The sequence below is a fragment of the Chelonoidis abingdonii genome, chromosome 6 (genome assembly GCF_003597395.2).
Source record: "Chelonoidis abingdonii isolate Lonesome George chromosome 6, CheloAbing_2.0, whole genome shotgun sequence".
Taxonomy (NCBI): domain Eukaryota; kingdom Metazoa; phylum Chordata; order Testudines; family Testudinidae; genus Chelonoidis; species Chelonoidis abingdonii.
The window spans coordinates 47,024,884-47,051,214 of record NC_133774.1 but is presented as its reverse complement, the minus strand read 5'-3'; the positions used below and the strand labels follow the sequence as shown (position 1 = coordinate 47,051,214).

At 44.9% G+C, this 26,331-nt stretch overlaps 1 protein-coding gene across 2 annotated transcripts in view; it reads right to left on the bottom strand.

Annotated features, from left to right (window-relative positions):
* Positions 1-26,331, bottom strand: part of AP3B1 (adaptor related protein complex 3 subunit beta 1) — a 275,539-nt gene that overhangs the window by 187,544 nt on the left and 61,664 nt on the right. For both annotated transcript variants that reach the window (XM_075066996.1, XM_075066997.1), the window contains exon 6: positions 14,852-14,918. In XM_075066996.1, the coding sequence (XP_074923097.1) occupies positions 14,852-14,918 (67 nt within the window). The remainder of the gene's footprint in view (positions 1-14,851; positions 14,919-26,331) is intronic.

The following is a 26,331-nucleotide window of genomic DNA, read 5'->3' as shown; positions in this document are numbered from 1 at the left end:
GCACCCAACACTACAACTGAAAGAAAACATCTCAAAATGTAATCTTGATATTACGCTAAAGAAGTTTCAAGTCCTGTGGAAATTTTATGAATTACTAATAAGTCTAACCATGAAGTTGCATTTATTGTCCCAAACCCTGCTCATGTGCTGGTACCTACTGGATACGTAATGCATTCCAGAGAACAATGAATTTCTTATTTGCAAGAACTAAATAAAAATGCATTATACTTGCAACAGAAAATAAAACATTATTATATCAGATAAAGAAAGGTAATTTTGTGTTTTCAGGATTTTTAGTTTTGTTATATTAATCTTTATTATTGCATAGATGTAATAGACAACTTAGGTAATTATTCATGTAATTAAATGCATTTCTATTTATTTGATGGTTAGAACTAGTTAATAACCTTGTGTTATACTGGTATTGAAACTACTAGGATGTACCTCAGCATATTCAAATATTACACGTAGTTTGAAAACTGAGATGGCAACAAACTATTGTAGATTTAGATGTAGTTTAAATACAGAGAGGTTTCTTTAAAATGTTGACCAAAAATGTTAAGAATGGTACCTGAAGTGAAGTTCCTAAATTCACATTTGGGCTCAAAATAAGCAGCTGGATTTGCAGAAAGGTTGATCACCCATCAACTCCTTTGCACTTTACTGAAAGGTGATGTGTTCTGAGAACTCAGGAGTTGCTGGCCACTTTACCTGCACAACTACAGACTCAGTGGTCCATCTGTACATCCACTCTGCACTAGATTCATAGCAGCTTTAATCAGGGCCGCCCAGAGGATTTAGGGGACCTGGGGCAAGGCTAGGTCTTCGATGGCAATTCAGCAGCAGGAAGGACCCGCCACTGAATTGCTGCCAAAGAATGAAGCAGCGGCGGTAGAGCAGCCTAAGTGCCACCAATCGTGGCCCCCCCTACAGCTTGCGGCGCTTGCACTCACCAGGCAGTGCTCCGAGGCTTTGGCAGCACTTCAGCGGCGGATCCTTCACTTGCTCCGAGTCTTCCGCTGCACTGAAGGACCTGCCACCGAAGACCTGGAGCGAGGGAAGGACCCACCACCGAAGTGCTGCCGAAAACCCAGAGCGGCTCACAGAGCCCCTGCGAGGCTTGGGGCCTGGGACAAATTGCCCAACTTGCCCCCCTCGCCCCTGGGAGGCCCTGGTTTTAATGCACTCAGGGCCTTTTGTAGGATCTAATATAATGGGCATAGGAATTTTACCTTTTTTTAAATATGCATTTTTGTTCTATTAGATGCAAAGAAAATTAAATTAGAACATTTATCACTCTTATTTTAAATGCATGGAACATATCTACATCTATCTGGATATATGTCAGCCACTTAACTGTGCGACTATACCAAAATTATGGGGACTAATTTAGCTACAACAAATCAAGAAAGAGATCTTGGAGTCATCGTGGATAGTTCTCTGAAGACGTCCACACAGTGTGCAGCGGCAGTCAAAAAAGCAAACAGGATGTTTTTAAGGATCATTAAAAAAGGGATAGAGAATAAGACTGAGAATATCTTACTGCCTGTATATAAATCCATGATGTGCCCACATCTTGAATACTGTGTATAGATGTGGCCTCCTCATCTCAAAAAAGATATACTGGCATTAGAACAGGTTTAGAAAAGGGCAACTAAAATTATTAGGGGTTTGGAACAGGTCCCATATGAGGAGAGATTAGAGGCTAGGACTTTTCAGCTTGGAAAAGAGGAGACTAAGAGGGCATATGATAGAGAGTATATAAAATCATGAGTGGTGTGGAAAAAGTGAATGAGGAAAAGTTATTTACTTGTTCCCATAATGTAAGAACTAGGGGCCACCAAATGAAATTAATGGGCAGCAGGTTTAAAACAAATAAAAGTAGTAGAAGGCAGATATACTGGCCACTGGATTAACAGTTCTCTGTTCCCTGACTGACCAGAGCAGGGGCTGCTCCAGGCTAATGAGAACACCTGACTCCAATTAACCTTCAAAGAGTCAGGTGAGGCCATTAAGCTTATGTGACCACCTGACTAATTAAGGCCCTTGTTGATACTATAAAAGGGCTCACTCCAGTCAGGCTGAGGAGAGTCAAGAGAGAGGAGGTGCAGCTGAACGGCTGGTTAATGAAGACACCCTCAAGTCATTGGTAAGGGAGCCCTAAGGTAAGGGTGAAGAAGGGAGAAGCAGGAGAGCTGTGGGGAACTGGCCCAGAGAAATATAGCAACTCTGGCAGTGAAAGGTTGGCTGCCAACATCTGCTACCATTAGGGTCCCTGGGCCAGAACCCGGAGTAGAGGGCGGCCCGCGTTCCCCCCAACCCACCACTACAGGAACACCTCCTGGGAAGGGAAGACAGGCCCCTGTCGGGACAGGAGGCTAAACTGTTTGGGTATGAGGCTGTAGGAGCAACAGAGACTGTGGGAGTTCTCTCACGAACCTCCTTGCTGGCTTATGATGAAAAGGGCTCAGTAGACTGTATCCCTGGCCCTAGAGAGAGAAGGGCTACGTGGAGGGTTGCAGTGAGCCTCTGAAGCTAGCATAAACCGCCTGGAAGCGAGGGAACCCACAGGGACAAGGTCAGAGCTCTGCCACAATGTATAGTTGGGGTTATTTTTTGCAATGTGCATTACTTTACATTTATCCATATTAAATTTCATTTGCCATTTTGTTGCCCAATCACTTAGTTTTGTGAGATCTTTCCGAAGTTCTTCACAGTTTGCTTTGGTCATAACTATCTTGAGCAGTTTAGTATCATTTGCAAACTTTGCCACCTCATTTTTTACCCCTTCCACAAGATCATTTATGAATAAGTTGAATACGATTGGTCCTAGGACTGACCTTGGGGAACACCACTAGTTACCCCTTTCCAATCTGAAAATTTACCATTTATTCCTACCCTTTTGTTTCCCGTCTTTTAACTAGCTCTCAGTCCATGAAAGGATCTTCCCTCATATCCCATGACAACTTAATTTACGTAAGAGCCTTTGGTGAGGACCTTGTCAAAGGCTTTCTGGAAACCTACATACACTAAGTCCACTGGATCCCCCTTGTCCACATGTTTGTTGACCCCTTCAAAGAACTCTAATAGATTAGTAAGACATGATTTCCCTTTACAGAAACCATATTGACTTTTGCCCAACAATTTACATTTTTCTCTGTGTCTGACAATTTTATTCTTTACTATTGTTTCAACGAATTTGCCTGGTACTGAAATTAGACTTACCAGTCTGTAATAGCTGGGATCACCTCTAGAGCCCTTTTTAAATATTGGCGTTACATTAGCTATCTTCTAGTCATTGAGTACAGGAGCCGATTTAAAGGACAGGTTACAAACCTTGATCAATAGTTCCGCAATTTCACATTTGAGTTCTTTCAGAACTCTTGGGTGAATGCCATCTAGTCCTGGTGACTTGTTACTGTTGAGTTTATCAATTAATTCCAGAACCACCTCTAGTGACACTTCAATCTGTGATAATTCCTCAGATTTGTCACCTACAAAGGACAGCTCAGGTTTGGTAATCTCCCTAACATCCTCAGCCATTAAGGTTGAAGCAAAGAATTCATTTTGTTTCTATGCAATGACTTTATCGTCTTTAAGCTCCTTTTGTACAGGGCTGCCCAGAGGATTCCAGGGGCCTGGGGTCTTTGGCAGTGGGGGGCCCCGCTTCGGCAGTAATTCGGCGGTGGGGGAGGAGGTCCTTCCGTTTGGGGACCCGCCACCAAAGTGCCCCAAAGACCTGCGGCTGGGACTCTCCGCCACCGAACTACTGCCGAAGCGGGACCCGTCACCGAAGTGCAGCCAAGTGTCTTTAGGGCACTTCGGTGACGGGTCCCACTTCGGCAGTAGTTCGGTGGCAGAGAGCCCCAGCCGCGGGTCTTTGGGGCACTTTGGCGGAGGGTCCCGGAACAGAAGGGCCCCCCCACCGCCGAATTACCGCCGAAGACCGGGCTGCACTTCGGCGGCGGGTCCCACTTTGGCGGCGGGTCCCACTTTGGCGGTAATTCGCTGGCGGGGGGGTCCTTCCGCCCTGGAGCAGAAGGACCCCCGCCAGCAAAGACCGGGAACGGAAGAAGCTCTGGGGATCCGGAACCCGCGAGAGTTTTCCGGGGCCCCCGGAGTGAGAGAAGGACCCTGCTCCAGGGGCCCCGAAAAACTCTTCTGGGGGCCCCTGCAGGGCCCAGGGCAAATTGCCCCTCTTGCCCCTGCCCCCCCCGGGGCGGCTCTGCTTTTGTATCTCAATTGTTTAAGTACAACCAGTTGAGCCTCCGGACATTTTATTGCTGTTTGAGTTTTTGGCTAGTTGGTCTTCAAACTCCTTTCTGGCATTTCTTATTACATGTTTACACTTAATTTGGCAGTGTTTATGCTCCTTTTTATTTATCTCACTAGGATTTGACTTTCACTTTTCAAAAGATGCCTTTTTATCTCTCACTGCTTCTTTTACATGGTTGTTAAGCCATGGTGGCTCTTCTTTAGTTCTTTTACTGCGTTTTTTTAATTTGGGGTATACATTTAAGTTGAGCCTCTATGGTGTCTTTGAAAAGTGTCCATGCAGTTTGCAGGGATTTCACTCTAGTCATTGTACCTTTTAATTTCTGTTTAACTAAACCTCATTTTTGCATAGTTCCCCTTAACTGTTAAATGTTTTTATATTATGGTCACTATTTCCAAGCGGTCCTGTTAGAGTTACCTCTTGGACAAGATCCTGCACTCCACTCAGGACTAAATCGAGAATTGCCTCTCCCCTTGTGGGTTCCTGTACCAACTGCTCCAAAAAGCAGTTATTTAAAGTATTGAGAAATTTTGTCTCTGCATTTCGTCCTGAAGTGACATGTACCCAGTCAATATGGGGATAATCGAAATCCCCCACTATTATAGAGTTCTTTATTTTGATAGCATTTCATTGTCACTATCCCTGTCCTGGTCAGGTGGTCGATAATAGATCCCTACTGTTATATTCTTATTAGAGCATGGAATTACTATCCATAGAGATTCTATGGGACATGTGGATTCATTTAAGACTTTTACTTCATTTGATTGTACATTTTCTTTCATATATGTCATACTCCAGTCATTCATGTTCCTGGTACTCCATAACAGAGCACAGGACTTCGGGGTTGTTGTTTTTTTTTAAAAAGCAAAGCACTGTAAGAACTTTATTGTGTACCATTAAATGCAAAGAATGTGCTGAGGTCAGCAGATATTTTGTCATATTTACAGTTCGTGAACCAATTATTTGAGTTGGTCTGCACAGCACTTACTGTAATGTGCATACTACTACTTAAGAAAATATTAGATTAACTTGATTTTTTTTATTCTCTCCATTTTCCAAAACCAAGGTTTTAGTACAAGAGACAAAAATAGAGGATTTAGAACACAAAGTTTAGAGACCGCAAGAGAAAAAAGAATACCCAAATTTTCTAACCTTTTCCCTAATAAAAGGACCATTCTCTAGTTAGCTCTACCCATTTCCCCTAAAGTATGACCCTCCCGTATAGCTAAACATCAGAGGCACAGCTGATAATCTTAGTTTATTAAAGCATCAATATTCTATAAAAACATTTAGAATTAAAACAAAATGATCCACTCAGAATTTAAAACCAAAAAATATTGGTTTCCAAAAATCAGTCAGTTAATTTCCATCTCACTGTGTCAATAGCAGCTTTTATGTATAAGGAGAAAAAATAAATCACTCCAACAAAACTAGCAATGAGCTCGTCAAATTCAAATGCAGCTTGCCATTTATGTATTTTTTATATTAAAGCAATAAACATGGTTCATTTGTCTTTCACTGGTTGCCACGTTTTTCTGTGCTGTTGCTATGAACTTCAGCCATTAGCTGCACTCCAAGGTAAACTACATGAACCATCAACAAAAGTGACACCCAATCTATGGAGTTCATATTTTCTCCAGATTATCTATGCTAGTTGACAAGCTGGTAATGAAAAAAATCACACTAAGCAAATGGTTCCTCTAATAACAATAAATTTTCTATAAAATTATGAAGGGTACAAAACGTTTCCTTGCATCTATTTTGTCATGAATTCTAATTAACGCTGCAAAAACCTTAGAGTGCTGGGTCATCACAAGAAATGCATCAAGGTTTGATTGATAATATGTTGCAATGGCCTATGCCTGCCAAGATTTCTCTCTCTCAGAATTAATGGCCATCCCACCTGCCCTAATCATACAGCCCAAATGATATTCCCCTTCTTATTTCAATTTTCTGGAGGCATGGAAACTGGGAAAGATCAGTCATTTATCTTCTAATAGCTGGATAATAGATTTATCACAATAAAACATCTGCACAAACTCAGTAATTTTTTCACAATGGTGCAGCTTTCACCAACATTAAATCAATAACTTATGAAAACACTGGCTTACCCACACATGCTGGCACTGAACACTAACATACTTAACAGATATTTACTAAAAAGTAGAACTAGTCTTTCCATCCTCCTTACTCCCAAAGGTCCTGCTCTGGTTTAAAAGCTCAAGTATTCTCATCGCATAACTATCACTTTTAAAAGTTAAAGATTTAACTTCAAGAGCCTGTGTTTTATACAGTAGTCTTGCAGTCTTAAAAAGCAACTCTTAGTGTTCACTTGTGTAAGAAACAATTATGGTAGTTAAGTGTTTTACTTTTTCAAAAAGTCAGTTTTAGGAGTAAATCTTCATGCCACAAGAAAGCTGTAATGTTTGTAAACACTCAGAGTAGACTAGTGCTAGCTGAAGAGTCGTCTTATTAGGGCAAAAAGATTATTATACTCTGTAGGAATAAGACACTGGGAAAGATTTTAAGTCCTAAAAAGATGACTTACAAAATGAAGGGCCTGATACTTCTCTAAGCCTGATTTACCCTGAGGGTAAATAACTTAAATGGAGTTGCTCTCATTTACACCAGCGTAGCCAAAACAAGAATCTCATCAATAGTGCCTTCTCTGACTTCTCGTATACAGGGAGTGCCTGAAAGTCATGAGCATACACTCACAGATAATTAACACATTTCAGAAACCTGAAATCAGCTAAAAGAAGAACAGGAGTACTTGTGGCACCTTAAAAACTAAAACAAATTATTTGAGCATAACCTTTCATGGGAAACAGCCCACAGCTATTTAACCATGCACCTTAGACCATTTTTGTGACAGACTAGGCATATGTCTCTCTCAAATTATGCAACGTGAACACCGCTTTTGATAGTAACCTTCATTGTGACCTTCACTTTGTATTGCAACCCCTAAGTTGGCTTGAGAGATCCTGTTGGTGTTGAAAAACAGCCTAGTTCTGACAAGGCCAGTCTATTCTAGACACTTTCTTGCTCATGTTGGGGGTGTGGAACACTTCAAAGAGGATTAACAATGAGAAAGTTAACATTGTTAACTGATTGTCCCCTACTGGAACAATAAGGCCACTGACATTAAAAGACACTCAACAAGCCTGACCGGGGGGAGTGAGGGAAGACTGGAACCTTTAACTCCCCCCCAGCCTCAGCTGTTTAAAAGACTGTTTAAGAGGTGGGTGCTTCTCTAAGCAAGGTCAGACCACAAATCTGAGGAATTTCCACATGCAAAACCAGTTTTAAGAGAGAGAAGGCAAGAAGCGCTGCCTAGCCTAAGAACATTGACGAAAGCCAGCACGCACAGATGAGGTAAGATCAGACTTCGGGAGCTGCATGCAGGATTGGTGTTTTTCAAAGATTTGTGATTCTCTAGTGCACTTCATTAAGAGTAAAGTGACTATGGGTACATCTACACTACGGGATTATTCCGATTTTACATAAACCGGTTTTATAAAACAGGTTGTATAAAGTCGAGCGCACGTGGCCACACTAAGCACATTAATTCTGTGGTGTGCCTCCATGGTCCGGAGCGTTGCACTGTGGGTAGCTATTCTGTAGCTATCCCATAGTTCCCGCAGTCTCCCCCGCCCCTTAGAATTTTGGGTTGAGAGCCCAGTGGCTGATGGGGCAAAAATCATTGTCGCGGGTGGTTCTGCGTAAATGTTGTCAGTCATTCCTTCCTCAGGAAAGCAACGGCAGACTAATCATTTCGCGCCTTTTACCGGATTGACCTATGGCAACACGATAGTACCGCAATCCGATGAACGTTTCAGTCCTTTTTCTTTTTTTGTTTTCTTTTTTTTTTTTCTTCTTTTTTTTTTTTTTTACAGAGTCACCCATGATGTAACTCGGATGCCGCGACAGAAGCACGATTACTAGCCTATGCGCGCTACAATAACCTCACAGCAGCATTCTATTTGTCTTTGCATCGATGCAAGATGACGGATTATGGAGTCGTTTCTGTAAAACCGTCTGAGTCTGCATCGTAATAGGCGAATGATGATGACGATTATGCTTGTCGGCTTTACTGTGACTGTTCTTCATGCTTATCATGAAAGGTGCCCCTGCGCTGAGAATGGCTGGGGGCAGCAAATACGCAAAACTGGGAATGACTCAACCGAGTCAATCCTCTCCTTTTAATGGTTTCTAAAATAGTCAGTCCTGCTAGAATATGGGCCAATGTGTACTTTCGAGAACCAGGTTATCAAGAGTAGCACAGGTGCTCTGTGTACAGATACCTGAGAAAATGATGCGCAGAGCGATACTGCTATTCATGGGGGGTGCTTCCCGTGCACAACCACCCGTTGCTTCCCTTCCTCCCCAACCTTCCTGGGACTACCGTGCCAGGTCCCTCAGTTTGTTGTCATGAAAGTTTATGAAGAATGCAGAGGATAAGACACATGACCTTGTTAGTTGAAAGATTATTAAAATGGGGAGACAGGCTCCCTTGGTGCTATGGACAGTCCAAGAGCAGGACAGAATCTTTCTTTTACACAGGAAGGAAGTAGGGGCTGATGGAACCTCACCCGCGTTGCTACTGATGAAGACGGTCACCAGCTTGTTCACTGTAGCATCTACTTGTGAATTGACCGGGAGGTCATCCTATATTTTACCAGAGCGCCCCTAGTCCAGCATGAGGCCACCCAAGAGAGCCAATCCGTGTGCTGATGGTGGACAGACAGCAGTCATTATTGTACATCTGCAACCAGGGAGGGGAGAGGAGTGGAACTTGCTCTTCACTGGCTGCAACATCACGTCTACCACCAGCATTCAGTATGACATAGGGTGACACTGAAAAAAGTCAAGAAACGACTTCTTTCCCTTTTCTTTCACGTGTGGGGGAGGAGGCAATTGACGAGCTCTAGCCTGAACCGACTCGGACATTGTGTTTGAAACTTACAGGCACTGGAGCTCAGCCAAGAATGCAAATGAGTTTTCGGGAGACTGCTGTGGACTGTGGGATAGCTGGAGTCCTCATACCAGCCCTCCATCCATGGAGCGTCCATTTGAGTATCTGTGCTTTCCGTTACGCTTGTTACGCAGCACTGTGTAGTCTGAAGTTTTTTTTCAAACGCTTTTGCATTTCGTCGCTTCTGTAACGAAGCTCTGTAGAACAGATTTGTCTCCCATACAGCGATCAATCCAGTATGTCCCGTATGGTCCATGCTGGAGCTTTTTTGGATTGGGACTGATCGCCACCCGTGCTGATCAGGCTCCACGCTGGGCAAACAGAAATGAAAATCAAAATTTGTGGGTCTCTTTCCGTTTACTTTGGCACTGAGCATTCGAGAGTATCAGACGCTGCAGAGCGTGTATCACGTGGTGCAACTGTTGGGATTCCGCCCATAGGCCAAATCTACATGTTGATCTGGGTCGGTGCGCACGAGCTAGCCTAGATCCGATATGTAAGATACCGGTGGATTTCTGCAGCTACTTCCTCGATCGGGAGGAGTACAGAAACCATATTTATAAAGAACCCTTTATATCGATATAAAGGGCCTCGTAGTGTGGACGGGTACAGCGTTAAATCGGTTTAACACTGCTAAAATCGGTTTAAATGCCTAGTGTAGACCAAGCCTGTGATTAAGAAGTTTCTTTGCTAAGCTTACTGCATATTCCTCGCTTTCCAGTCACATTATCCTGAAGGATTTAACTAAAAACCAGAGCTCCCACAGCCAAGTAAACTCTGGAGAAATATCTAAACAACTGAGGGATCAGAAGGGCTGAGGTACTAGTTTCAGGGTCTAAGGCAGCCAGAGTATGGGGTTCCACTACCCAAGAAGGGTTTCAGACACAGGGTCTGCACCGGACAGTGTGCCTGAGACCCAGAGTTATGAACAGTGACCAGTGACTACCCAGATTGTGGGGGTGGGGGAGAAGGGCACCTTAGAAGCACATGGGGCCCAGGATTTGGGTCCATTTACAACAGACTGGTGACTATCCAAAAGGGAGGACTGGGCCAGGATATAACACTACTCTCTGCCCTAAAATCTCTCTCCATCAGGATTAAGTAGGGTTTCTCAAAACTGAAGTGAAGTATCACAACCCCAAAGCAGGTCACCTGGAAAACAGTCAACGGGCTGCAGCAAAATGGCAGCCATTAGAACACAGCAAGCTAAGAAATATGAATATGAAGGCTCCCTCCTAACCTACCTGAACACAGCATCCCCATCCACATTCCACCTCCACCTCACACTTTATTTGGAAAGTGGATTTAACACTGCATTCTTTTCGAGAAAAAACAGTTACTCACCTTTTTGTAACTGTTGTTCTTCGAGATGTGTTGTTCATATCTATTCCAGTTAAGTGTGTGCGCGCACTGCATGCACGGGAAGTTGGAAAACTTTTCCCTAGCAGCTACTCGTTGGGCCGGCTGTGGAGACCCCTGGAGTGGTGCCGATATGGCATTCTATATAATATCCTGCCGGCCCAACCCTCATTCAGTTCCTTCTTGCTGGCTACTCTGACAGAGGGTGGCGGGGGGATGGAATAGATGTGAGTAACATCTCGAAGAACAGTTACAAAAAGGTGAGTAACCTTTTTTTTCTTCAAGTGCTTGCTCATATCAATTCCAGTTAGGTGACTCCCAAGCCTTACCTCGGAGGTAGGGTCAGAGTCAAGGTAGTGCAGACTGAAGAATAGCCCTGCCAAAGGCCACATCATGGCGGGATTGCTGGATTATGGCGTAGTGCAACGTGAAGGTATACACTGAGGCCATGTGGCAACCGTACAGATGTTCTGAAGGGGCACATTTTCCAGAAAGGCCACAGTCGATGCCTGAGCCCTTGTGGAGTGGACCATAACAGCAGGCGGAGGAACTTATTTCGCCAGATTTTAGCAGGTACGGATACATGCAGTAATCCATGAAGATATCCGCTGGGCAAAGACCGGAGTGCTCTCCATCCATTCTGCGATGGCGACGAACAGCTGGGCGTTCTACAGAACGACCTTGTGCGGTTTATATAGAAGGCGAGGGCTCTTCTAACATCCAGTGAATGAAGATGCTGCTCCCGAAGGTTGGCATGCAGTTTCAGGTACAAAACCGGCAAGAAAAATGTCCTGGCTTACATGGAAACGAGATACCACTTTCGGCAGGAAGGCTGGGTGAGGCCTCAGCTGAACTTTATCCTTGTGGAAGATGGTATAAGGTGGTTCACATGTGAGAGCTCATAGCTCGGAAACCCAGCGTGCCAAAGTAATGGCCACTAGGAAGGCGACCTTCAGGAAAGGTACCGGGGTGAACAGAAAGCCAGTGGCTCGAACAAAGGACCTATCAGACAGGAAAGAACCAAGTTCGGGTCCCAGGCCAGCACGGGAGGTTTCGTCAAGGGATGGATTCTTTTCCAAACCTTTCAGGAAGCGCCACACGACTGGGTGCGCGAACACTGAGCGTCCTGCCGCTCCTGGATGGAACGCTGAAATGGCCGCGAGGTGAACCTTGAGGTCCGGGTGTAGGAGATGACACTGGTTCTGCGAGATGAGATCAGGACTGAGAGGAAGATGTTGGGGCACCCTATTAATAGATCCAACAGGGTGGAATACCAGCACTGTGGGCCCAGGCAGGGGCCACCAGTATAACATCTGCCTTGTCCCTGCAGACCTTGAGAAGTACTTTGTGGATCAGCAGAAATGGCAAAAAAGCGTAGAGTAGCTGCCCTGACCACGAGATCAGGAAAGCGTCCGCGATCGATCCCGGACTGTGACCCCTGAAGGAACAGAAGGCTGGGCACTTCCTGTTGGTCTGCAAAGCGAACACGTCAACACGGGGAAACCCCCGGGTGTGGAAGATGGAGTAGATGATGTCCGGGAGAATCGACCATTCGTGCGTGAGGAAGCGTCTGCTCAAGCTCTCCGCCAGCATGTTCTGAACACCTGGCAGGTACAAAGCTTGGTGAGTGATGGAGTGGGCTAAACAGAATTCCCACAGAAGAAGGGCTTTGTGACAGAGTATGCTTGTTTGTTCAGATAAAATATGGCCATTGTGGTCTGGCGTGTTGCACTACATAGGTGCAGGATGCCATGTGACCCAGCAGCTTGAGACACTGCCTCGCTGTGGTGGTGGGGAACCTGCAGAGGTTGGTGTTTGTTTGTTAGAGCTAGACGTCAGGCCTCTGGGAGGAAAGCCCAAGCATGGGTCGCGTCTAAGACTGCTCCGATCAACTCTATCTTCTGTGTCAGTGACTGTACGGACTTGCTGGCGTTCAGCATGATGCCCAAGCGACTGAACATGTCCACGACCAACCGCACCTGAGACTGGACTTGCTGGAGAGACCGACCCTGAATAAGCCAGTCGTCGAGGTAAGGGAACACATGAACATGACGACAGCGAAGAAAAGCTGCCACGACCACCATGCACTTGGTGAAGACATGAGGGGCTGTGCACAAGCCAAATGGGAAGGCTGTGAACTGGTAGTGCATCTTGGGCACCATGAACTGGAGAAAACGTCTGTGGGATGGGGTGATTGAGATGTGAAAGTAGGTGTCTTTCATATAGAGGGCAGCATACCAGCCTCCCAAGTCCAGAGAGGGGATGATCGTGGCCAAGGAGACCATGCAGAACATCAGATTGATGATGTGTTTGTTGAGCTCCCTGAGATCCAGAATAGGCCTTAAGCCTCCTTTTGCCTTGGAAACGAGGAAGTAGCATGAGTAGAAACCCATGCCCCCGAAGCTCTGGAAGCACTTCCTCCACTGCTCCTAGGGTGTCTGTACCTCCTGGATGAGAAGTTGCTTGTGAGATGGGTCCCTGAAGAGGGATGAGGGGGGGTGGGCGGGGAGGGTGTAGATCAGAAGTGGATAGAATATACCACCTCTATCGTGCGAAGGACCCAACGGTCCAATGTAATAAGGGACCAGGCAAGGTAGAAACGGGACAGCCGGTTCAGAAAGGGACTGCTGGTCAGGTTTTGCACAGGTAGCCCGTCCTCGAGTGCACCTTCAAAATGGGTGCTTAGAACATTGGAGGAGGTTTGGATTGGCCCTGACTCTGTCCTGAAGGAGGGCATGGTGGTCTACGCTGTGGGTACCTGCTTCTCCTACGGGACAAGTCCTGCCTAGGTCAGGGCGGGAAGGGGCACTGTTGCAGGGGCTGAGGCTTAAATGGCTGTCTTTGAGTGGCTGGGGTATGCATGCCCAAGGATTTTATGGTGTTCCTTGTGTCTTTCAGAGTATGCAGGCGAGAGTCAGTTTGCTCAGCAAACAGGCCCTGGCTGTCAAACAGAAGATCCTGAATGGTGTGCTGCACTTCGGGTGGGATGACTCCTTCAGGGGGGAGCAGTGCAGGAGTGCATGGAGGGGGGCACCAAGTCCCTTGACGGACAAGGATCGTGTGATGACCAGTGCCAGTATGGGGAGCAGCGCCAAGAGGGTGATCAGTCCAGCGCCACAGAGCGGTGCTGAGGGAGGTCCCGGTGCTGTACCAGGGACTGGCGCCATGAAGGAGATCGGTGCCATAAAAAAGACCAGTGCTGAGAGTGGGATCAGTACCATGACGTGGACTGGCGTTGTGAAGGGAACTGGGGTAGGTTGGGGATCCGTGACAGGCCTGAGAGCAGTGCAGTGATGATGAGTGGTGCCACGCAGGGGAGCGGTGCGCAAATCGGTGCCAGTCCAAACGGTGCCGCAGGTCACCAAATGCAATCTGGACCTTCAGTGGGACCATGTCCTGGTGGCCAACAACGCCCTTGAGTGTGAACTGCTTTTTTGCACATGCTTAACTTTAAGCAGGCAAGTAGTCCTGCAAAAGTCAATGGCTATACTCACATGCTTATCTTTACGTACACACTTAAATGTTTTCCTAAATTGGCCTTAGATACATGGTGCAACACACTGTTTTAAATCCAGATAATACCTAAGTTTCTGAATGTTCAGCAAGTGCTTAAATGATATCCTGAATCAGGGCCACAATTTGCAAGAGACTGACTCCCTGCACTGGGGTTTCTAACGTGCATGGATCAGGGCATTCTGGTGATGTCTAGCCAAATAGTTCCAGACTATTGTATTTACACCTGTCTGTGCTTCTCCCACCTCTCTTCCCCGCCGTCCTACATGACAACCGTGCTTTGGAGTCCTAAAGAGTGAATTTCCATGTTTTGCTTTATTACTTTTTCAATATTATTCTTTTTAAAAAGAAAGAAACTCTGTGGCAATATTAAATCAAAGCTCTTATGAACATTAAGGTGATATGATGAAGCATGCAAAAGCCAGAAAATGCCAAAGTTAAAACTTCATGTCAAACTCCTTTCTGCCACCTTGTGTGTAAACATAACAATGCAGACTTTAAGAATATGATCACATTTCTCAAATACAACGTAATTACACATAAAAGAACATTAACATTGCAAATTCAAGCATCTGTAAGCAAGGAAATGCTAGAATTAAGATTGCCGGCTATGCTGTATAGTTCAAATGTAATGGTACGTAATGACAATCATTAAGTAGGTTTGCAGCTGAAAGAGTTTGACCAGTACAATTATACACTTAAAAATTACACTAATTTGTGTTACTTACCGTACTTTTATCTTTCAGAAGCTTTTCTATCACTTCAATTAACATTTCCTTTTGCTCTGGATCAAGACTAAAAAACAAAAACAAAGAAAAGGATAGGTTTTTTTCATTTTAAAAATACATTACTTTAACATTTTATGGTCAGGTTTATGCTTGAAACCAAGATAGGCTAGGCAGCGAGGAGGGGAAGGAAACAAACAAGGGAAACATGAAATTATTTTCAAATTAAACACGTAGTATTGTGGGGAAGGAGAAGGATGCAAAGGAGATTGTGAAACATAAAATGGCAAAAAATAGTTCACATTAATTTCTGTTACAGCATTCAGACAGTTTACTATTCTAGAACTAAGCAGGCATCCCTAACTCACAAAACACACAAACATTCAGAACAGGGTCAGAGGATTTGGAGGGTTAGTTTTCTGTTTAATAAAAATAACTTTTCTAACCCCCTTTATCAGTAAAGATCAGAATTTTGAAAATTGCTTGTTCCATTAGTTTGACCAGTAACAAGCTGGAGTCCTGGAATCTCGTTTTAAAAAGCTATTCAAAAGAGCATTACATTGAGTTGCTATAGGAATTATTGGGAAATACAGACCTCAAGCTCAATGTTCTATATAAATAGCTATAGGGAAGATAAATGCTATATTTCAGAGAAGGAAAATATGAACATGGAGTTATGCCCTGTATACGCACACCTCTGAGATTTACTGCAGTCTTTAATTGTCAAGATAGGAGAACACAAGCAAGCATGTCAGCTTCAACTGTCCATTTCCCAAGGGAAAAGACATTGAAAGAAGGCACTGTCATACATTTTGGAAAGTAATTACTTGAATATCCGTATCTTTCATCTTCAAGACTAAGGGACAAAACTCTCATGGACTGAAGAGGGCATGGCTACACTGGCACTTTACAGCGCTGCAACTTTTGCGCTCAGTGGAGTGAAAAAACACCCCCCTGAGCGCTGCAAGATACAGTGCTGTAAAGCCTCAGTGTAATCAGTGCCGCAGTGCTGCAAGCTATACCCGTAGAGGATGTGGTTTACGTGCAGCGCTGGGAGCGCTCTCTCCCAGCGCTGGCGCTCTGACCACACTCACACTTCAAAGCGCTACCGTGGCAGCGCTCCCACAGCGCTGCCGCAGCAGCACTTTGAAATTTCAAATGTAGCCATACCCTGAGTTGACAGAATGGAATAAATATGATAAATACTTATGGACTAAACAAAAACTGTGATTCTTATCAAATAGCAAAGAAAAGGTTTTACTCTGGAGACTGAAGACAATTTCAGGTTCTTTAAAGCTGACATTACATGGCAGAGATAAGCAGAAATTAACTAGACCACAGGAATTAAATGCTGACAAATTAGATTTTTGTCTGTTCTCAGTACCTTTCCTTCATTTGGAAAAGTATGGTTATTTACCCTACAGTAACTGTGGTTCTTCAAAATGCATTGTCCACGAAGATCCTATTCTAGGTGTGCATGCATCCCATGCACACAAGATCAGATTTTTTTTTTTTTTTTTTTTTAATAAGAGTGTCCACCTCCAGGGTAGTGTCTGCACTCCACCTACCCTTCTAATCATCTTAGTCAAGAACATAAGGGGCCGGAGAGCCACAACCACCACTCACTTCCTTTACAAATAAGAATCCCACATGGATAGGGCTGTAAATCATTAGGTAAGGAGGATGGGTTGTAGAATCTGTGTGGACAAGACACTGTTCAGCAACTGAATTCTTCAAGACAAGACACCATGCTCCAAGTGATTGTCCATACAGATTCTACTCTTGGTAACTGAAGAAGTTCTCTCAAACCTGGAGGTAGAAAGAGAGGTCCTACTTAAAGAGTGACTGCAGGACAGCCTTAACAAAAGTTGGCATCAAATATGAATGCCTATACCAAGGAATAAGTAGCAGTAAGTAAATGAACCATGCTCCAGGCAACAGCTCTACATATTTCCGATACGAGTATATTATCCAAGCAAGTAGTGGTGGCTACCTAAGCCTCCAGTGAAATGGGCTCTAATGAGAGCCAAAGGCTCTTTCTTAGCTATCTGATACCAAGTCTCAATACAATGCAAAACCTACTAAATCCTTTCTGCAAAAGCCACAGACAGAGACAAGCTAAATAAAAGGATAACGCATCATGTCTAGGGTGTGAAGTTTTATTTCATGTTAGATGGAATGAGGTTTCAATAAAACTGGAAGGTGAATGGATTGATTAGGGTGGAAATCCTATCCTACCTTAGGAAGTAACCTGATGTGGGGCCTAAGAGTGACCTTGGTCTTTTTGAAATATGGTGTAAAGGGGATCAGCAACAAAGGCCTGAATTACTTCCTCTCTCCTGGTGGAAGTAACCACCATCCAAAAGGCTGTTTTCATTGACAGGTGCTAAAGAAAGCAGGTTACCATGGGCTCAAAAGGGGAGGAAGAGTCCCATTAAGCCAGTGAGAACTACGGTAAGGTTCCAGAAAGGCAGGCAGGGAGGGGAGGGGGGAGGATCCCTAACAGGTAGGAAGATATGAGTGAGGCTCTTCAAAAACTCTTGACACCATGAGATTTGAAATTTAACCCCAAATGGAGGGTGATTTGCAGAGAGTGCTGCTAAATACACCATGACTGAACTAACAAAGTACAGACTGATTCAGGGTAAGTAAATAGTTCAGAATAACCAAGACTGAGGTTGTTAATGCAAGAGCTGCTGCTGAGCCACCCAGTCAGAAAACCTCTTCCATTCAGCTCTAAGTCTTTTTGATGGACAGGTTTTTTTATTTTTGACAACATTTTAGAATTATATAGCAGCAGCTCCCCTCTAATAAGTCATCCAATTAGCATCCAGGCTGTCTAGTGTAACAATGCAGAGTACAGGTGCAAAATCCAGCCTTGTTTCTTGGAAATTATGTTAGTGAAAAGTGATTAAGGTGATTGGTGGACAAGTTGACAAATTCAACTGGGAGAAGAACAAAAATTGCCTGGACAAGTGAGGGCTATCCTGATCACATTGCCTGCATCCCATTATAGTTTCCTGAGGACACTGGGTATCAAAGAAGTTTGTGGAAAGGCATAGAATAGTCTCTGTGCGCACAGAGGCCATCAGCAAACCCAAGCTTGTGATGCCATAAGAGCAAGATGTTCAACATTTATTGCCAAGGACTGTAGAAAGGACGCCCGCTATCAGGAATCACCACCACCACGATGTTGTGGGAGGACTGAGTGATTGAAGGACCATTCACAGTTCTCTGAAAAGTCCCTGCTGAGTTTAACTACAAAACACCCTACTGGATCAAGTAGGTGGAGAGCTCCTCATGTAATGTGCTGAAGCAGGCACCAATTTTGAAGATGTGTTACTTCTGACAGAATAGGGAGGATCTCTCCCCCTACTTACCTATTGGAGTGAATCACAGTAGTGTTGTCTTTCAGAACTTGAGCAATGAAGACCCAAAGAAGTAAGAAAGCTTTGCATGCAACAGTATGGCCCTGAACACCAGGATGTTCATATACAGCATGGCCTCCTGGGCCAACCATAGTCCTTGAATCTTGATGATCAAAATGAGCTCCCCTTCCTTGAGTGGAGGCATCCTGAGCTAAGGTCTTGGTAGGGAGAGGCAGAGGAAAGGGAATGCCGCTGCATACCTGAACTGGCTCTGTCCAGCAATTTAGTGAGGATAGGAATTCTGAAGAAATAATGACCAAGGAGGTCTATGCTGGGTCTGTTTGGTAAATATACTGATCTCAATCATCCTTGAAGAGGCTGAAGGTCAAGTCTGACTTGCTGTGAGACACAGGTGCATGCTTACATGTATCCCAAGAGTTGAAGTACATCCTCACTAGTGTTTTGATATGCATCTGGAGCTGTCTGATCGATCATCATTTAGAATCATTGCTAACGCATGTATTTTACTGCCAATCTGGAATCTGACCCTGTCCTGGTGAATTCTATAGTTTCAGTTGGAGGTCAGAGTGGACTTTGTTGACTTTTAGCCCTAGTGAAGCGAATAGGTGGAATATCAAATGAATTAAGTCAGTTACTTGCTGTAGGGATTTTCTCTAAGTCAGACAGTTCTTCAGATAAGGATAAACTTGTATGTCTCACCTCTAAAGATGTACAGCCAGTTTGACCTGGAATTTGGTAAAGGCCCAAGGAGCTGCTGAGAGGCTGAAAGGCAGGACTCCATAGTGCTCCTATGAGAAATCATGGGTACTCCCTGTATACCAGATGGATGGAGATGTGAAAGTGTGTGTTGACAGCTGAGAGTTGTGAGCCATTCCACAGGATCCAGGTAAGGTATCATGGAAATTAGGGGGGAAATACAGAATTTAACACAATGAACAAATATGTAGAGACATAAAAGGTCAAGGACAGGTATTCAATCTCCTTAATTCCAAAGAAGAAAGAAGTGAAACCCTTTCCTTTGAACACTATGTGCACTTTTTCCACTGCTCCCAGTTGTAGCAGGGAGTATTCCTATTGTTTCAACCCTCTCTCATGAGAGGGGTCCCTGAAAGGACACAGAAGGGAGCAGGGGCTGGAACAGCGTGCAACTAGATGGATACTCCTTGCTTACTATAGAGGATCCACTGGTCCTAGATTATCCCATTCCAAGACTCTTGGTGAGGAGAAGTGGGGAGGCAACAAAGAAAAAAGATCCATAAGTGGTCCGATCAGTCGCTCTATACTCATGTAGAAACTGAAGGGTGTTTTGGAGGAGAGGGTTGGTTTTTGTTTTTGTTTTTAAAACCAGACTGTCCAAGTCACAGGGTGGTCGAAGAGGAATTTCTGCTTCTTCCTCAGAGGTTCTGATGGTCATTTACTAAGAATAGTACTGGGACAGAGACTGTGTGCCTATAGCAGAGCTGTTAACTCTGTTTTTTCTGCAAGGTGGATGTAGAGTCTTAGAAATGTAAAGTCACTTCTATCCTTGAGACTATAAAGAGCTTCAGCTGTGCTCCTGCTAAATAATTCGGTACTTTCAAAAAGGGAGATCTTCTATTATTATCTTTATTGTCTGATGGATCCTAGATGCTTGTACATATGAAAAACACCTCATGGCAGCAGCCGACATCATAATCCCTGCCACTGCATCAGAATCAAGTGCAGCCTGTACTGAACTTCTTGCACTATGTTTACCTTCTGACATAAAGGTCTTTAAGCTCATCCGGATGGACTTTTGGCAGTTTATCAAGTAGCTTTGAAAACCTAGCCCAGAAAAGGAAGCACTATTTACAGAACAAGGCTTGATAGTTGGCCACTCTAATTTGGAGGCTCACAGAAGAAAGAATCCTTATGACCTAAGAGATTCAGTTTCTTAAGACCCTCCTCACAAGGAGTGGTTCGGGGAGCTCTCTGTTTCAACTTCTGAGCTGTTTGTACAACTAAGGACCTTGTGGTCAGGGGCTGATAGAAATAATCCAACTCCTTGGCTGGGATCTCCTATCTGCCTTCCTGGAGGTGGCTGGGACAGACACTGAAGTGTGCCAAATAGTTTTTGTGCCTTGAGAAAGCCCTTGTTCATAGGCAACACTAGTCTGCCTGGTGTCATCGTGAGAAGTCTCTCTCTTACAGGGTGACCCTAGCCCTTTAAGAGGGAGCAGGGCCAATGGATTTGAGACTTGTCAGTAAGGTTACAATGTCACGGAGGTTGCAGAAGTCACAAAATCCATGACTTCCAGTGACCTCCGTGACACTGGGAACCCCTGCAGCTGACCAAACGCCCTGTAGTGTGAAAAACTGCTATATGAGTGCATTTGCTACTTAGTGTACTGAGCATGCTCAGTAACATCTGCTGAAGCCAACAGAGGGAGACCCCTGCAGGAGCTCAGCCTCCACTGACTGCGGAGTACCCCCCCTACAACTGCCTGGCTGCCATCGAGGGAGACCCTTGAGCTCTTCAGTCGCTGCCACTGGCAGGGACCCCCCCCAGCAGCTGCTCAGCTTCTGCAAGCAGCTGGTACCCTCGCCCACCAGCTGCCCTGGAGCTGCTTAGTGGCCGCTGGAAGGGCCCTCCCCAGAGCGCCCTCATGCCAGCAGCGCAAGGACTCCCACAACTAGCCACCTGCCACTGCCAGTGGGGACCCCTGAGCTGCCCAGCCACCAGCAATGGCAGCAGAAGGACCCCTGCAGCTGCTCAGCACTTTGAGCTGCTTCCTCCCTCCCTCCGCAGCTCCCAGTCACCTCCGACACTGGCAGAGGGACCCCAGAGCTACTCAGCAGCTGCTGAAAGGGACCCCACCCCCAGCTCTCCAACTACTGGCAGACGTGGCAGGGGGACTCTCTCCAGCTTCAAGGCAAAGGGGATCCTGCAGCTCCCAGCTGCAGCAGGTTGAGGGAGGGGACAGGGTGCTGGACCATCTTCCCTCCCCATTTTGTCAGATTTTTTAAGTAAAAAAAGTCAGAGACAGGTCACGGCTTCCATGATTTCTTGTTAGTACCCGTGACCCATCCATGACTTTTACTAAAAAAATATCCATGACAAAATCATAGCCTTACTCATCAGCTCACTTCAATTGGTCTTAAAGAAGGTACATGGGAAAGCTGAAGCCAAAAGACCAAAGAGAGCTGAGGGATGTTCCCCTGTGAAAATGATCACCCAGCAGAAACTTAGGGGTTCCTGCTGGGAAGAGAAGGGTTACCTGCCAAGTGGAAGGGTTGGGGTTGCTGTCCTGTCAGAAGAGGACAAGGAACTTAGGCGTGGCAGATTACACCTGAGAGTGGTATGTTTTATGTCAACAGACTACAAGATGTGGGATTTTAAGGACTATACACACTGAGATGAAAAACCAACTATGTTTGAGGACTTTTGTTATGGACGCTTTTACATTATGTTTTGGTAATAAACTGGTCCCAAAGAGAGTGTCAAGGCTGAATCCCCACTCTGGCACTTTGAGTGATTTTAAAATACTTGCTACTCCAGGCTTGTATTACACTCCCAAGGTTACAGCTTTTCTCTGAACTTAGCTTGGAAAATGCTGCCACCACCTAAACGCAAAAAAAAACAACAACAACAACAACAACAACAGCTCTTGAACCCAGGAAGGAGCCCTTGGGAATTCCTCCCTGTGGGATACCCTCAAGCCCTTTCATCCCCTCTGGGGAAGAGCTGAGAAAGAAAAGAAAATTAGCTCACCAGTTAATTAAACAATATAATGCACAACCCTCTCAGGACACCAAAAATCCAATCCTGTTCTTAAAAAAGGTAAATTTTATTAAAAAATCAAAAGGAATAAAATACATCTTGAACTTAAGCTTTTTCTAGATTTTAAAAGAGAAATTCCAAAAATTAAGCACCCAAAACAGCTTTCTTGGGGGTTCAGCTTAAAGATTATAAGCAAACAACAGCCTCTGGGGTTAGCACAGAGGAGATTCACAAGCCAAAATAAAGAAATAAACCTGATCGCATCTAGCTCAACATTTCCTGTCTCAATAATTCCTTCTAGGTATGGAAAAATTTTTCATACCTGGGTCAAACCTTACACAGCAGTCCTGCTTATAGCATTGCTGCTCTGTGTTATTTCTGGGCTGCAGAGACAACAGACAAAGGAAAAATTTATTTCCCAATTTTAAAAAGTTCTACCTTCCCATTGGCTCTTTTGGTCAGTTGCTCTCTTCCTTTTCTTTACCTGGGGGACTTCTAACACTTTACAGGTAAAGCAAGCAGAAAACAGCTATCAAGAGGGATTTTACAGCTAACTGGCTGGTTGGCTGTCCATCAAAGAGAGCTCTCTCCCCGCACATTCATCACAGAGCGTTATTACTGAAGCAAGAGATCTTGATGTGCAGTTACTGAAAACTCTGAAGGGGAAAATGGAGGTGTGTCTGTCATGCCATGGCCTATCACAGGAGGGCATCCCAGGAAGCCGCTGCCTTGTGACAATATCCAACAACTTATGCGCCTTCTCCTGAATGACTTCTCGCAGTATATCAAGAATTTCCACAATTGCCTTTAATAGGTCTTTGAGCTTGTCATGTGAGGCCAAGGTGCGTGGACTGACTGTCCAGAAGAGCATAGTCACCTGAGTGCTCCTGGAGTAGGAAGTGATGATCATCCTCCCCACACCGTTGATTTCTTCACCCTCCAGTAGTTGAAGGGGAGTATGTTGAGAGCTGGAAACAGTTGATTTGCTTCAGCCAGCACCGTGAAACGCTTTGGTCCCAGGATGTCCAATGCCACAATGTTACTCAGAACTGTGAAGGCTGTGATCGGTACTAGGCGCAACATGGTGAATGCTGAAAATGCCAGTGCTTAAGTCTGTACTGACAAGGACATTCCCAAGGTGGTAGGACCAGGGCAGTGCTGTCCTCGTGTTCTAAAGGAACCATTGTTGCCAATTTACCCTTCAGTAGTGGCATACCACAATGGTAGTCCAAGCTTGATCCTTAGAAGATGAGGCCTGAGGAGAAAAGTCTCTTACTCATTGTCGGTGAGCACAAACTGCACCTGGATCCTCCACTAGAGCCATGCTATTTTCTTTCTCTCTCAAAAGTTATTGAGGCAGTAAAGGAGTAGGTCTGTAGGAGGCGGCAGCTCGGGAGCTAGGAATCAAGCTATAGCTCACTGGGGTGGAGACTGTCCTGCTGCATGTTTCCCTGATAGCACAAGTGGAAGGCAGCAAGGATTTTTTGAACAGAAACAGTTTGTGTCACCTCCCTGCTCTTCGAGTTCTTTTAAAAGATAAATGAGATTCAGACCAATGTTCTGTTATCTCGCCATTTGTAGAGCAGCATGTAAGACAAAGGGAACACAATGTTTAAGGGCATGACAGAGCTGCAGGACAGACAGTTCTTGAAGCTGGTGACTGTTTCTGCCATGATAAGGGCTGTAATCCACTGTAATTGGGGGGAGAAAGCGAGAGGACTAGGGGATAATTAGCTTTTATAAAGGTTGGCAACAGGCAAAGGAAACAAACTAATTCTAGTTACAATAATATTGAAGAAGAACTACGCTAAAACTTTGTCACACCGTGTAAGGACATGCACTCTACAAGTGTTCTGTCTCGCAGCCATCATCAGTAAAAAGGAAGCAAGTGGCAGTTGGGCCACCTCACCCTTCATAGTCTCATCTACAGTGGGCATGAAATCATGTATGATGCAGGCATTATCCCAATGGACACATTCAAAATGAATACAATCTCACACACATGGGGCTCACGAACATCTAGATGGAACCTGTGCAGTCACCCAGAAAACAACCTCCATTACTTACTACAAAATGGAACACAGCAGACTATAAAGTTTTCAAAGCTTGTAAAGTCTGACTAGCTACAACCCTGTGTTGTCACTAATGGTCCTGCCTTCCCCACTTCCTTTCCCTCATCCACCTCAGAGTAAATAAGTACAACATTTCTAAAGTGGTCCAGTGGGTGGTATCAAGCACAAGTAGCAATGCCGTACCTATTTGCTCTGAGGAAGAGGAAGCAGGAGAGTTTGGGAGAACCACAGAAGATACCAGTCTTCCTCGTTCCTTTTTATTGGACTGTTTAGCACCGGCAGGTTTTAAATGCACAGAAACAATTAGCTTATGTTGATGTGGTAGGCAGTCACATAACCTGGTACAGGCAACCTCAGTAGCATGCAGTATAGCACTGAAAACTGGAATATACTGCATATATACTGGCATAGGCCTCTGTGCCAGGGAATCAGCAGGTGCTTTAATGGCATAGTAGCTATATTAGTGTCATGACACCTCTAATCAGGTCGCTTTCAAGTAGTGAACCCAGCATCTCTGAATCTCAAAGCACGAGCCCTCTACTAATAGGAGCTAAAGGACCAAGTCCATCAGCTATGAGGCAATAACAGACTCAGACCTCTTTGGTATAAACATTAGAAGCACTCAAAGAGCCACTACTCAACAGTTTATTACACCGATTGATTCTATCCAACATACAGACAGAAGCAAGATCCTTACATAATGTCATATTACCACAGTACCTGGGTGGTGGGGAAGTTGACTCATCCTATCGCCGACTGACTAGGCGAATACTTTGCTGAGCACTGCCAGGCCTGAGGACTGCTTCAGAGCATTCATAGCCCTTGTTTAGTTTAAAATGTTTATACTTTTATTTACATCTCTACCTCATTTCAGTGTAGAATCCAGAGATGGAAGTGTTCTGTGACAGAAGGCAGTGCAACTCTGGGGAGTGGGTGGGTTGTTTTGTTTTTACACTCCCTTTACGCCAAACCAGTCTTTTTGCCACTTCTGCCCCTTTCATGTGGTAGCGGATCCTGAGGAGGCTGGGAAACAGTGTTGTCTAGAGCACCACATAAAGTTAAATAGCAGTTTTTACTCAATCATTCAAAAGAGAGGGAGAGCTGGCCATAGTGAGCCACTGCTTAGCACTAACAGTCTGGCACCGTATAGTATACTAAAATATTGTAAACTTTTCAGAGCAGTCTAAATGCATCTGTTTATATGTCTTTAATATAACTTTAAAAATATATTCTTTTGCTTTGTTTTTTATAACTCCAGTATCTGGGAAATTATCCTGAGGCAACAATCTTAGGCCTTTCTACAGTACTTATCACTGTAGTATGTAAGTGTTATTGTAATGGAGCGAACTCACTCTGTACTGGACACGAAAGGGTTAACCCCTCCTTGTGGGCTAAGGAAGCCCTGTCCCCACAGCCCTACTGGGCATGCCCCAAGTGCAGTACTAGTATAAGAGCGAGCAATTCAGCTTCATCTGGGCTGACCACCGGAGAGAAAGGACATCCGTTAGAGCTGCAGCCTCGGAGCCACAGCAGACCCTGAATGCAGAAGCCGGAGGCACCGATACCCCAGCAGATTCCCCGGTACGTGTAGACACTCCAGGGACTTCGGAGCCACTGGGAACAGCCCAGGCAGAGGAAACCGGGAACCCTAAAACTGCCCAGACCACGTACGCAGGAGTCATGACTGGAAATAGCCCCAGGGAAGGACTAACCATAATTCCAACCATAGTCTGCATGTTGCGGCTGGATCCCCACTCAGTGGCGAGTGCCCAGGTCGCCCTGCCTTGACTGCCACCCGCCTCCAGATGACAGCCTGCCACCCACTTGCAGGTGGCAACCTGCCATCCTACTGACTTTGGCCATTAGGCCCTATTGCCCTGTGAACCAGGGCCAGTCTATTGACTCTGGCCGCTAGGCCTTACTGCCCTGCAGACCAGGGTAACCCTATCAACTCTAGTCCTTAGGTCTCACTGCCTTGAGGTAAAGGTCTGCTTGAGGGATGGTGTGAACTCACCCCACACTGCATGGGGAACCCCACCCCATCACAGTTACTACCAGAGTACTGAAACCTCTGAGCTATACTAATTTAAGTACAACAGTCTGTTGCTCTTAGCTTAATGTTGAATGTTTATTAGTGGTAAAGTGATTCACCACTATTTTTTTCCCCCCAGCAGCAGAAGCAAGCAAGCAACTTAACTTTATTAAATTGTATTAACTGTGTTTGTATAGCATCCAGCAAAATGGGTCCCAGAATGTGGTTGGAGCCTCTAGACGCTACAGTAA